At 50.8% G+C, this 14,200-nt stretch overlaps 1 protein-coding gene across 1 annotated transcript; it reads right to left on the bottom strand.

The window, feature by feature from the left end:
• Positions 1-1,043: 1,043 nt before the first annotated feature.
• FUT2 (fucosyltransferase 2 (H blood group)) lies at positions 1,044-12,598 on the bottom strand. Its single transcript, XM_082606110.1, has 2 exons — positions 12,503-12,598; positions 1,044-3,215 (listed from the first exon to the last, which is right to left on the bottom strand). The coding sequence occupies exon 2, from the start codon at positions 3,211-3,213 to the stop codon at positions 2,179-2,181; it is 1,035 nt and encodes a 344-aa protein (XP_082462236.1). The 5' UTR covers positions 3,214-3,215; positions 12,503-12,598; the 3' UTR covers positions 1,044-2,178.
• Between the last annotated feature and the right edge of the window lie 1,602 nt (positions 12,599-14,200).

The raw sequence follows: 14,200 nt of genomic DNA, 5'->3' as shown, positions 1-14,200 counted from the left end.
CTCCATGTGCTCCAGTCACACTGGTCTCATTTCACTCTCATGTATGACTAGACTACCCCCTGCCCCGCCACAGGACCTTTGCACGTGGGATCTCAAGTCAGGTGAGGATATGCATGTTGGCCTACTTCATGCCAAAGTCATGAAAGATTTTGCAAATGCAGAGACTAATCTATTTAGTTTGTTATCCAGTTATTTATGGCTGCCTAACAGATTATCCCAAAACTTAGTGGCATAAAACAATCAGAGTGCTGTGCTCACAGAATCTGTGAATCAGGAATTCAGATATGGCTTGTCTCTGCAACATGTTGTCAGGAACCTCAGCTGGGTCACTCTAAATGCTAGGTTGACTGGAACAACTGTGGAATCATCTGGAGGCTTCCACACTCACATGTCTGATGTGTGGGCTGGGATGACTTGAGGCTGGCCTCAGCTAAGACTGTTAATCTGTGGCCTCTCATTGAGTTTGGGCCTCCTCACAGCATGGTTACTTCAGATAGCTGGACTTCTTACATGATGACGACTGAGGACTCCAAGAGTAAGCGTTTCAGCAAACAACTTGAAAGCCATGTTGTGAGGGAGTCCAAGCTACCCTGTCTTGCAGGATATTCCAAATGAGCGCCACTAAATGCAGCTGCATAAAAGCACTCAGCCAACGTTGCATTGGAGCAGAGAATCACCCAGCTGACCCACAGACTGGTGGGAAATAATTAATTGCTGTCACTTGAAGCCACTATGTTTTGTTAACACAGTCCTTGAGAGCAGGGATCCTGTTAGGTTCATCACTACAGGTATTTACTAAAAGAATGAATAGACTCTCGTCGAGTTAATTGAGCCCTGCTGGTCTCTGAGTTCTCAACCAAAATCATCATAGTCCCCAGAAGCCAGGGTTGCAGAGGTGGGGCACAAGGTCTTGGATTCACACCAACTACCAGCCAATATGGTTCTCTTGTGAAAACTGGGCAAAAGGTCCCCACTCTGGGTGGACTCATTAGAAAAAAGTGAGCCCTCTGGGTGGACACAGTCCCAGGGACACATGGCTTGGAGAGCAGACTGTAGGCTCTATTTAAGCCCCACTTGCCTCCTTGTCCAGGGACCTTTGTGTAGTGACTAACTTGCACAATAATCCAGGGCTTCCCTGTTTTGCACCCTACAGACATTCTTCCCTTCTTCCTTGGTAAGAGCACCCCAATTTTCTTACTGCAAGCCACCATGTCCTTCAGAGGAAGCTGATCAACTCCCCAGCTGCAGGGGGCAAAGATTTATTGATCTGAAGCTAAGTCAATCCCAGGGTCTCATTCACCATGCCTTATAAGGGGTCAGGGGCATGGGACACACTTCTGGTCAATGAGACATGGGGCCAGTTGCTGGAGGATTTGGAAGGTTTCCCACACTCTTCAGAAGGGACCTAAGATAAGAACAAACCTCTTTTTGCTGCCTTGGGAAAAGGATATCTGTGTGACACCTGAGTATGTGGCAGCTTTCTTGGGACCACAGGGAGCATGTGGGAGCTGATTTAAGAGATTATGGCAGCTCAACATGATGCATAGAACTGGGGTCTTTTTTTTTTTTTTACTTATTTTTATTTAAAAAAATTATTTATTTTATTTATTTTTGGCTGCATTAGGTCTTCGTTGCTCTGCACAGGCTTTCTCTGGTTGTGGTGAGCAGAGGTTACTCTTTGCTATCACGCGTGGGCCTCTCATTGTGGTGGCTTCTCTTGTTGCGGAGCACGGGCCTAGGCACGCAAGCTTCAGTAGTTGTGGCACATAGGCTCAGTAGTTGTGGCTCGCAGGCTCTAGAGCGCAGGCTCAGTAGTTGTAGTGCACTGGCTTAGCTGCTTCAGCAGCATGTGGGATCTTCCTGGACCAGGGCTCGAACCCATGTCCCCTGCCTTGGTAGGCAGACTCCTAACCACTGTGCCACCAGGGAAGTCCCAGAACTGGGGTCTTGTTGAGCTGCTAAGTTAACCCTGGAGATGTGCCACCTCTGGTCCTGTTGTGTGAGACACATGAACATGTTATTTAAACAAGTTAGTGGGGACTTCTGTTACTTGCAGCCTGAAGCATTATGGTACAAGAGGGTAGTGTTCTGGAACATGTAATAATGTGCGCCTCATACCTTAGAACAGATCTTGGGGGAGCCAGAAAAGGAGAATGGAGTGCTGAGGACCAGCTAACATCAGTGCTTGAGGAGTGGGGACAGGTCTGCCGCGATCCCAGTCCACTCTGGCAGGAAGGCTGCCTCTGGCTTAAAGAGTTTGAGGAAGGGAGAGTCTGGGAGGGTATAATTGGCCAGGTAGATGGTCTCTCCACCTGCGAGGTAGGAGGCCCAGATCCCAAACGTTCCAATGGTCATGATGGTGTGATTACATTGCGTGAGCAATGCAAAATCCTTGGCGGGTGAGCCCTCAATGCCGTTGCCGGCAAAGACCACATCCCCGCGGGAGGACTCAATGTTTTCCCGGCACCAGGCCATGCCGTTGCTGGTGACCACGAAGATGGGGGAGGGGTAGCGAGCCCGGAACCAGTCCAGGGCCTGCTGCAGGTAGCCCCGGTCGGCCACCACGCCCTTCCACACGTTGGGCATAACGTGGACGTAGTCCCCCCGGCGCACGTGGACCCCTACGTAGGTGCTCGGCCGGCTCCCATTCACCTGCAGACCCCGCAGAAAATTCTGGGCCTCCTCACGCACGTGGTCGTGCAGGGTGAACTCCTGGAGGATCTCGGCGCGGAGGTGGTGGTAGAAGGTCCAAGAGCAGGGGTAGCCAGTGAGGCGCACGTACTCGCCCGGGATGTGTCGGTACCGCTCCTCCATCCAGTCGTTCAGGGGGTAGTTCCGCCAGGGGATCCTGCTGGCCGTGCTGTCGTGCAGGACGGGGAGGGTGATTCTGAAGATGGGGGCCAGCGTGCTGTGCATCTGGGGCGGGATGAAGGCCGGCCGCCCGTTCATCTTGGCCAGGGCGTACAGGGTGGCGTACTCCCCCATCTGGTTCCCCAGGCGGCCTATGGCATTGATCGTCCAGATGCCCTTCGGCTGGGGGCTCTGCTGGGGGCTCGAGGGAGAGTCCTTGGTTGCTGGCTCCAGCGCCTGTAACTCCCATGTGGGCTGAATCTTCGCTAGCCTCTGCTGAAGGTGAAATACGGTGGAAGCCGTGAAGACAAAGAGGATGAAGGGGGCCGTGGGGAAGAAGAAAGGTGCCTGTGTGCTGAGCATGGCTGTTAGGAGAGGGAGAGCAGGACACGGTTAGCTCAGGGGACGGAGGCCCTGGGCTAGTGCATGAAGCTGGCAGCGCAGTTGTCCGGGCAGACATTGCATGGACGTATGTACGTGTGGATCTACTTTGCGTGTGCATGGAAATGAGTGTGAATACGCAGGTTACATGTATGCAGGTACAGCTCTGGAGTGTGTGTTATGTGGCTGTGTCTCCACTGGACTCATGTGCATGTTTTTTACATGTGTATATGCACTGTATGTATATAGACACCCATGGTATGTGCGTTGTATGAGTATATATGGGTATTTATATGTTGTGTACATATGTGAGTGTGGAATTGTGTGCAGGTGAATGGACATGTGTACATTGTATTGTACGGTTGTGTATATACAGGCACACCTGATTCTATTGCACTTCGCAGATATTGCATTTTTTACAAATTGAAGGTTTGTGGCAAGCCTGCATTTTCAGATGATGGTTAGCATTTTTTAGCAATCAGGTGTTTTTTTAAATTTTTATTTCACACATAAAGTATGCAGATCTTAAGTGTCTAGACTGATGAAGTTTTTTTTTTTTTTTTTTTTTATCTTTTAGCCACAGCACGTGGCATGTGGGATCTTACTTCCCCCACCAGGGATGGAACCTGTGCCCCCTGCAGTGGCAGCACAGTCTTAACCACTGGGCCGCCAGGGAAGTCCTGCAATCAGGTTTTTTTTTCTTGTTGTTGTTTTTGTTTTTTTAACTCTAATACAGTATTCATTTTTCATTCACCAGGTCTTTTTTTTTTTAAATCAGGTGTTTTTAATTAAGGTATGTACATTGGGATTATTTAGATATAAAGCTATTGCACATTTAATAGACTACAGTACAGGGTAAACACAACTTTTATATGCACTGGGAAACCAAAAACTATTGTGTGACTTTGTTGTAATATTCGCTGTATTGTGGTGGTCTGAAACCAAACTCAAAATATCTCTGAGTGATATTTGTATTGTGTACATAGAGGGGTGTGTACGACATGTATGGTGTGCAGGTGACTGTGAAGAAATAGCATGTGTGTATATGTGACGCTATGCATACATTACGTGTATACACATTGTATGTTGAAATGTGGGTGTTTGTAGACTGTAAGTATACACGTGTGGCTGTCTATATATAATGAGTTCAAGTGTACGAACCTACTATTTACTGGGGATCCAGTTTCTTTTTTTAATAAATTTAATTATTTGTTTTTATATTTTTGGCTGTGTTGGGTCTTCGTTGCTGTGCACAGGCTTTCCCTAGTTGCAGCGAGCGGGGGCTACTCTTCATTGCAGTGCGCAGGCTTCTCACTGCAGTGGCTTCTCTTGTTGCGGAGCACGGGTTCTAGGCACGCGGGCTTCAGTAGTTGTGGCTCGCAGGCTCAGTAGTCGTGGCGCTCCGGCTTAGTTGCTCTGTGGCATGTGGGCTCTTCCCAGACCAGGAATCGAACCCATGTCCCCTGCATCGGCAGGCAGATTCTCCACCACTGCGCCCCCAGGGAAGCCCGGGATCCAGTTTCTAGAGATGTCCATGCCTGCATGCCCTGCCTATCTATATCCCCTTTGATGGGAAATTGCCCTGCCCATCAAGAGCTTGACCTGTCCACCCTCCTGGCCAGAGATGACTGACCTTGAGATAGATGCCTGGCTCCACAGTGGCTTCTCCTTTCCTTGGTTAAGGTCTTGACAAGTGTAGGCTGACTCTAAAAGACAAGTTGGCCAATTCACTCTTATGACTATTTTTATTAAAAGGCTCAGAAGGCAGTTAGTAGGTGAGAGTTTTTTCCTCCTGATGCCATTCGGGTGTCCAACAATCCAAGTCAAATCTGACACTGTCTTCCTGGACTTAGTATCGGATCCCACAAGTGAAACAGTTCAGCTCCAGAAGACTGCCCCCAACTTCAGACACCAATCTCAAGTCCAGGGCCATTCATACTCTGACTGACCAGTCATAGATCGGGGATTCCCATGACCAGGAAACTACCAGGTTTGATAATTTGCTAGAATGGCTCACAGAACTCAGGAAGACACTTTACTTATGTTTACTAGTTAATTATAAGGGAGACAAATGAGTAGTCAGAAGAGGTCCACAGGAGGAGGTCCAGAAGGGTCTGAGCACAGGGCTTCTGTCCCCTTGGAGCTGGGGTAGACCACCCTCCTAGCTCATGTTTGCTAACTCAGAGGCTTCCTGAAACCCATTGCTTAGGGGTTTTATGGAGGTATCATTATGTAGGTGCGATTGATTAAATCATTTGGCCACTGGTGATTTGCTCAATCTCTGGTCCGTCTCCCCTCCTCAGAGCTGAAAAGTGCCAATCTTCTAATGAAGGCTTGGTCTTTCTGCTGACCAGCTTCCATCCTGAAGCCATCTAGAGGGCTGGCAAGAGTTGCCTCAGCAAGTCCTATCACTTATCAATGAGAAAATGTCAAGGATATTAGGTGCTGTGCCAGGAACTGGGGACAAAGACCAAAGATCATTCCATGGAACCACAGCAGGTAATCTTGAAAGGGAGAGTAGGGGTAGGTATGGCTGGGACGTTGCAGGCTGAAGCAGAGGAAGCCAGTAACCAGAAGATACCTGAAGAGATGTGCAGACACCTCCAAGGAACTTCAACTACTGATCAAGAAATCCCAGAAAATCTGCTTCTATTTAAACAAGTACAACCTGTTCCTTTCAACTCTGGTTACAACAGAAGCTAGTTCCAGGAGTTAGGGTGGTTGCATAGAGCAGGACTCCTGAAAACACATGGGACTCACTATGGTATTGAGACAGGAGGGAAGGGGGCAGGGCACACCCTTAAAGAATGACACAGCCATTGAGAAGAACAGGGTGTGACAAAAACTGGTTAGGGGCTTCCCTGGTGGCGCAGTGCTTGAGAGTCTGCCTGCCGATGCAGGGGACGCGGGTTCGTGCCCCGGTCCGGGAGGATCCCACATGCCGCGGAGCGGCTGCGCCCGTGGGCCGTGGCCGCTGAGCCTGCGCGTCCGGAGCCTGTGCTCCGCCATGGGAGGGGCCCCAGCAGTGAGAGGCCCGCGTACCGCAAAAAAAAAAAAAAAAAAAAAAAAAAAAACCCAAAACAGAAAACTGGTTAGAACCAGTTAGGTCCAAGATGGCGGAAGATTCGACTTCCAGTAGACCCTGAGCCTCATTCTATGCTCATTGTAATACATTGTCATATGCTAAATGACACACCCACAGGGGCCACGACTTCCGAGGCTGACCATAAAAGCCCCAAAAGTGGGCGATGGTCCAGTTCCTGGAAATCTCTGTCCCTTCTCCAAAATAGGTGGAATAATCCTCCCACTTCTTAGCCTGTGAAATTTCCCAGCCCATAAAAACTAACCACCCCATATCTTGGGGCCACTCTCACCTTCTGAGATGGTCTGCATTCTGCCTATGGACTGTGTATCTCTCTAAATAAACTTGCTTTCACTTTACTATGGGCTGCTCTTAGTTTCTTTCCTGTGCAAAGCCAAGGACCCTCACTTGGTGGCCCGTCCCAGAGACTCACCCGAGACCTGGGACATGACAATCCTCTCACACCACATTCTCCTGCGACATCATTATAGGAGGTCCAGGACATTGAGGATTCCCCATCTGGGGTCATAAATCTTGACCCAGTGGTTTGTAGAGTGAAGCAGTTAATTAAGCTATTGGCTGAGATTGTTTAGAACAAATCAAAGGCCCCGAAAGGATGAGGTTGCTGAGCATAAGTAAAGAAAAGCAGGAAATGAATTGGTTCTGACTCCCGATTACGTGGCTAGAAGCCAGCAAGGAAAAGCAGAAAAATCCTTACTTAATGTCATCACAGTTAACACCTTATTGTTGCTAAGACCCTGTCTAGAAATGATTGATGGGCTTTGTCCTGCAGTCTAGGCTGAACCAACACATGTTGCCGCAGGGAAAGTCCAGGTCTGGCCACTGACTGAGCAAGCTTGGACTCTGAGTGAATGGGAATGCCGATATCTAGGAGGAGTCCCAGGAAAGATGGCTTTCTGTTCCCTCAGCTCTTCCAAAGACTTCCCTCCTCCTTCTCTGTGAATATGAGGTTCCCACCCAGGTTAAAAAAAATCCCTTCCTCCTGAGCAGGCTTTGATCACAGCATATCCTGGAAGCTCTGCACCGAAGTAGGTTAGAGATAAAGGTTTCTATTTGATTTAGTCTAGGGCTTGTGTTCCTGGTCAAACTGTTGAACCAAATGGCCATTAAGAAGAGAGCACTGGGGTTAAATCAAGCTAGGTGTGACCTGATTGAAGCTGGGAAGCTTCCAGAAGATATGCCGGTGTGGTCCTTTAGGGTTCATTATGGTTGAGAAAAGTTAGCACAAGACCTAATGTAGCAACATCCCTGCTTCTGATTTATAAGTCTCTGAAACCCTCTGAGTCCATTAAGATCACAGGAGGGTTCTCTTCCCAGAAGAGACTCAGGCTTGTCAACTAGATGCCTGGATTTGAATCGAACCAACTCATATGGGGGTGTGGGACCTTTGGGTGTCCCCAGGTGTTGAGCACAACCAGAAATAGACTTCTGGGTGGTACAACCTCCTCTAGCCCCTTCTGCGTTGAAAGAAAGGAGCCAGGGAGGCTGGGTTTGCCGAATAAGCTTTATTTCAAAGCTCAGTTTTGCCTCACAAAAGTCTCAGCCTTATTGCCCACAAGCTCCAGATAAGGCCGCTTTCTCAAGGCCACTGAAAGTGAGGCCTCCACTCACTCAGCCCTGCATGGAATGTACTTGACTCTGTGACTTGGAGAGGACACATCTCTCTGGGGTTAAGTGCACACACTCCTGCTGCGGACTGGATTTTGGCTCCTATAGTCATTAGCTGTGTGATTCTGGACAAGTGACATCACCTTTCTGAGGATTAAAACAGTGCCTGGCACACATACACATGCAGTAAATTTTTGATATTATCATGTACAAAGCAAAAGGTGCTGTTCTGTATGGGCTCTGGGCCAGGGACCAGTGGGTTTCCACTTTTCCTGTTGGGTGTATGGGTAATGGTCAAATCTAGCATTTCGACCACAGCTCATAGTATTGGGATGATCCTCCTCTAGGTCCTCTAGGGCAGACCTAGAGGAGGAATCAATTTCATGAGAGGCTGTGAATCCTGAGACCAACTAAAGTAGCTCCGTACCGTCAGAAGCAGATACAATACATAGAGCTGACTTTGGGGATTATCTTTCTGGGGAGTGAGTGAGTGTGTCTGTGATTCACCTGCCATGATTGCAATTTGAGTTAAAAACAAAGAGTTGATGGGAATTCCCTGGCGGTCCAGTGGTTAGGACTCCGCATTTCCAGTGCAGGGGGTAGGGGCTCAATCCCTGGTCAGGGAACTAAGATCCTGCAAGCCGTGTGGGTAGCAAAAAAAAAAAAGAGTTGCAGGCATGAGATAAAGAATATGGGTGATGGGTGATCAAGAGTTGCACTGCCTTAAGGAAGTACATTTTTGCTTGCCTAACCCATAGACCTTGTTACAGCCTGTTATGGGTTGAATTGTGTCCCTCTAGAAGAGATATATTGAAACCCTAACCCCTGGTAGCTCAGAATGTGACCTTACTTGGAGACAGGGTCTTTACAGAGATGACCAAGTTATAATGAGGTCATCCTAAGGTGGGCTTTAATCCAATAGGATGGGTGTCTTTATGAAAAACGCAAACACAGCCCATAGAGCATCATATGATGTTGGCCCAAGGGTGGCCCATCCATTGGCCAATCTGTGACGTGTGCAGGTGGGTGCTGGCTCAAGAGGATAAGTTGTACCAAGCAGGTCCTCTCCCTTGGGAATTTGAAGTTAGCAGCACAGAGAGGGTGGCCAGTTGATCGTGGACTTGGCAGTGGAAGGGCCTCTTAGGGCCCAGCTAGTGCAGTATGTTAAGCCATATCTAGGATGAACTGGAGAAATCCCAGAGCAGAGTGAATTCAGCCCTGAGAATAAAACTCGATAAAGATCCTATGGAGAGGTGAAAGTATCACTGTGCTCCAGATGCCTTCCTGGTTCCTGTTTCCCTCAAGGCCATGCAGCACTTTCATTTGGGTCCAGATCCCCACAGGATTCCTCAGAGTCTGCCCCTGATGGGGGAGAGGAACCCTCTGAGGACTGGAAAGCTGGAGGAAGGAAGAGGGAGCATCGAGGGAGGAGGAGGAAAGCTCCCTGTGGAGTGGCCTCTGCCTTCTTCCCACCACGGTTTTCTCTTCCTTCTTCCAGCTTGAAGGGCAAGGAGTAGACTTAGAGCCTCTCTCTGGCTCCAAATTTGCCAAGCTTGGGACATGGAACAATGGGGACCAAGGGGGATGCTTGTAGGAAGGCAGAAGGATGGAGGGAAGGAAGGGAGAGGAGAGAGAGATGGAAAAAGACAGGAAAAGAGAAAGAGGGAAGTAGAAAGAAACGGAGAAAAAGACAGGGACAGAGAGAGAGAGACAGAGACAGACAAAAAGAGTCTGAGACAGAGAAAGATGGAGGCAGGGAAAGAGAAACACAAAGAAAGAAACAGACAGAGACAGGACTAGAATGACAACAGAGGAGACAGAGGGAGAGGCAGAGAGGGAGAGAGAAAAAGGCCGCCGGGCAGGATGGGTCTTCCTCCACCGGGTCCCACCTCCAGCCCCTGCTCTGACCCAACTCTCTCTTTCTCTCTAGGTCAGTCCCTCTTGAGACCTCTCAGTCTCAGTGTCTTTATTACACACTTCCTCCTGTGAAAGAAGGGACAGTGTCCATCTTGTCCCCCGTGTGTCCCCTACAGCCCTCAGAAGCTGGGCTCAGCACATAGCAGGTGCTCAGGAAATACACGCGGGAAGAATGCAGTCCCTGTCTGGCCCCATTTTTTTTTCTCTCTCTCTCCTCTCAGTGAGTCTCTGCCAGCATCTCCCTGACTCATTCATTTTCCTATATCCCCCCCTTGTTTTTTTTGGTCTCCATTTCCCAGCACCTAGTAGGTTAAAAAAAATGAATATTAGAAGCACAGACCTTCACAATCAAACCTCTTCAATTCTGGACTGGCAGCGGGTACCCCTGAATGGTCCTTCGAAATTTGTTTACAGCAGACAGAAAGACAAGGTAAAAGGAAATGCAGAATGTTCTAGAACAATGTCTTTCAGTCTTCCTGGTTGCTTCTCCCCTCCCCACCCAGGAAGGGGGATTGGCCACTGCTGAGGAGCCTCACGGGCCTCCAGAACTCGACCCCATGACCTCGACCGAGGCTTCGGGGAGAAGAGGAAGAGGTGGGGAGAGCCTCACAGGGTGAAACCCAGTGTCTGGGAGTAGGGGGCCACGCTGCGAGGTTTTGAAAGATTTAGGTTTGGAGAGAAGCTCTATGGGGTGTGGCAAGAGTCTCTGATTAGCTGTGTGACCTTGACCAAGGGCCTCTCAGTGTCGTCATCCAAAAAGTGGGGATAATAATAAGAGCACGTGTCTGCAGGGCTGTGGAGCGAATGCTGGACCGCACGGGCTGTTCCTTTCATCTGGAGCAGGGTTCATACCCCAAACTCACATTTATGTCGGGCTCGAACCAAACGTCCTGTCTGCTGTCGTCGTACTCCCCTTCCTCCTAGTTCAGTTATCTTGCCGATTTTTTTTTTTTTTTTGCGGTACGCGGGCCTCTCACTGTTGTGGCCTCTCCCATTGCGGAGCACAGGCTCCGGACGCGCAGGCTCAGCGCCCATGGCTCACGGGCCCAGCCGCCCCGCGGCACGTGGGATCTTCCCGGACCGGGGCACGAACCCGTGTCCCCTGCATCGGCAGGCGGACTCTCAACCACTGCGCCACCAGGGAAGCCCTATCTTGCTGAATTTTAACAACAATCTTGCGATCATAAGGCTCAGAGACCGGTCAGAGAGCGGGTGAGTGGCAGGCTTGGGGAAAGGCCAGGGCTGCGGGGGTGGGGGTGGGGGTGGGGAGGAGACCTGGAAATCAGCACCCCTTGACGTCGTCGGGGTCACTGGAGGTGAGCTCTTGGGGAAAGCCGACAGCTGCAGTCAGAATCTAAGGCTGCACAGCTTCTGGCAAAGGGGAGGAGTCTGCCTTTCCCTTCCGTCCTCTGAGGTCAGGAAGTTCATCTGCTTACCTGCCCTCAGTCCTTACAGCTGCATCACACCCTTCAGGGAGGGGCGATAGGAGGAGTCAAGGTCCCTCGCTCCCCACCCCGCTCCACCCCGCCCAGGTCCCCTGGGAGTCATCCCGTGAGGGGTTGCCCTAACTTGGCAGGGGGATTCTGCCTCCAAGTCCCTCAGAAAAGTGGGGCCACCCAAATCTGCTGATAGCTTCTTTTAGACTCTCTCGTTCTCGTCCACTTCCCTCTGTCCCAGGCCTGGCCTCATCCCCTCCCCTCTTGGAGTCTGGCCGGAGCCTCCGTGCCTCCCTCCCCTCCTCCCCACCATCTGTCCCCACGTCAGAGCTCACCCTACCGGCTCCTCTGTTCAAAACCTCGACTCTCCCCAACCAGAAGCCCAGTCCCATCCACCCTGTAATTTGCGTGTCCGATTCCTTGAGCTCAGTCCCTGCCCAGCTGCAGGATCCCCTCCACACCCACGCCGCCGGGCACGGGCAGGTTTGCCCTGTCCACCCCTGTCCCTGAAATTCACCCTATAATCACAACGCTGGGGAAGAGCTTAAGACAAGAACGTGAGGCTACCTCTTTGAAATCCCTAGCGTTCTGCTGGCCTAGAATGGAAACGGTGACTTAGGATAGAATCTAGGGAGTCAGGGATCCGCTCACCGCCCCGGCGGGGGCTTGCCTGGGGCTGGAGCCTGCAGCCCGGGCTCTCTGACCAGGGTCCTGCCGTCCGTCTCTTGGAGGTCGGCGAGCAGCCTACCGTGTGGGACCAGAACACTCCAGTTACGCGGGCCCCATCCTGGCCTTTCCTTCTCAGTTTGCCTCGGTTCTGGGGAACCGGGTGACAGGAGGGAGGGAGGGAGCTGGTGGCCTTGGGTGGGGAAGGGGAGAGGGGTGGTGACAGAGGGGATGGGGGTGAGGTCAAGTAATAGATTTCCCAGGAAGGAAGATGATGGGAGCCGAGGAGGGCGGCTGGCTTGGGGGCTGACGGAGAGGTCAGGTGGCCGGTGTGCTGGGGGGCAGAGGCGGTGGGCGCCTCTGCTTCCGGAGACCCCCGGCAAACTGAGTCTCCACTTGCCGCTGAATCCCTGGGATCAAGTCTCTTCCCAGCTCTCTGTCGTGTGTGTGTGTGTGTGTGTGTGTGTGTGTGTGTGTGTGTGTGTGTGTGAACACAAGCGTGCTGCAGGTGCAGGGAGAACTCCCAGTCACCATCTCTTACCTGGTTCTGGCTGGACGACAAAGTGACTCGGAGAGGAGCTCAGTGCATTCCGTTCCCTCGGGTTGACTTCTCAATCAGAATCTCCCGAACCTTCCAGCACCTGTGGCCAAAAACCCGCCCAGGATCTACCCGGAGCCCGAGGGAGGCGGGAGCTGGAGCCAGGTGAGCCCGAAGCCCCTCCCTCTTCCCTGGGCGCTGCCAGGACGCTGGCCCGGAAGGCTGCCTGGAGGAGGGGGGACAGTTCTGCTGGGCCTGGCTCTTCCCGGCTCAGTCTTCTCAGCGTCCTACATTTATTTAGCTTGGCAAACAACTGTTAGCACTTACCTGGCCAACCAACCTCATCCCATCTTCACAATTCCTTGAGAGGGGCACCCTCTCATAGTACAGCGAGGAAAACCGAGACACAGAGAGTTGAAGTAACTTGCCCAAGGCCACACAGCTAGAAAGTTGGAGAAGCTGGAATATGAAACCAGGCAGGACGGAATCTTGGAAAACACTTGGCAAGTAGCAACACTTCTCAGTTTCCCTTATTTCAACAAAGATTCCCTTAGGAAATGACCGTTTTGCATCTCTTAATGGTATGTTATGGGTCCAGGTGTGAGCAAGCATTTTGCAGGAAACTACCCTCAGCCCCTTTCCCTCTCACTTTACTTATTTATTTTAATTTATCTATTTTATTTATTTATTTTTGGCTTGTTGGGTCTTCGTTGCTGTGCGCGGGCTTTCTCTAGTTGCAGCGAGCAGGGGGCTACTCTTCGTTGCGGTGCGAGGGCTTCTCATTGCGGTGGCTTCTCTTGTTGCGGAGCACCAGCTCTAAGCGCGCAGGCTTCACTAATTTTGGCGCACGGGTTTCAGTAGTTGTGGCTCGCGGGCTCTAGAGCACAGGCTCAGTAGTTGTGGCACACGGGCTTAGTAGCCCCGCGGCATGTGGGATCTTCCCGGACCAGGGCTTGAACCCGTGTCCCCTGCATTGGCAGGAGGATTCTTAACCCCTGCGCCACCAGGGAAGCCCTTCCCTGTCACTTTAGCAAAGCTATATTATAATTAATTTTTAAACCAGGCATCCTCATGCTCCACTCATCTCCAGCCCAAGCACAACTTTCACATCTTTTAATCATATAATACTCTGCCTAACTTGTTGGTTCTTTCCGTGGATCAAAGAAGTAGAAATGAAGAATTAACAGATGACCAGATCTCTTCCCTAGCTTCCCCTTCAGTAATCTCCTGAACAAACTGTGTGACCAAACTGTGTAAACAAGATAACATCTAGAGGAAGATCATGAGAGTCCACAAGCCTGCACACAGCTGGATGATGGTGACGACACTGACCCCGTATCTCAATGATTAACTGGGACTACTTCCCTCTTTCCCTTACAAGTTTCATGGCAGAATCTTCAGAGGTGGTTTTTGGGGGGACACTGAGTCCACCATCTCCCCGGGTTGCCAGCACTCTGATTAAAGGCACCTCTCCTTTGCTGTCAACGTTTGTATTGATTTTGTAAGCGGCAAGCAGCGGGACCCAATTCACTCGATAACATTAATGGTGTATCATGGGTCCAGGCAATGCTTGTCTATGGCTGCCAAACTCAGGCGCAAGACTGTTGAAGAGTTTTACTGGGGAGGGGTGAGGCGGGCATCAGCACGGCCCCCAGCAGTCCTAACACAGAAAGAGGGACAAGCAGCACCTCTACCCCGTGA

Source organism: Mesoplodon mirus, assembly GCF_964341445.2.
Source record: "Mesoplodon mirus genome assembly, chromosome: 19".
In the NCBI taxonomy this organism is placed as follows: Eukaryota; Metazoa; Chordata; class Mammalia; order Artiodactyla; family Ziphiidae; genus Mesoplodon; species Mesoplodon mirus.
Note: the sequence above shows the minus strand (reverse complement) of the source record. Positions and strands in the feature narration are given on the sequence as shown.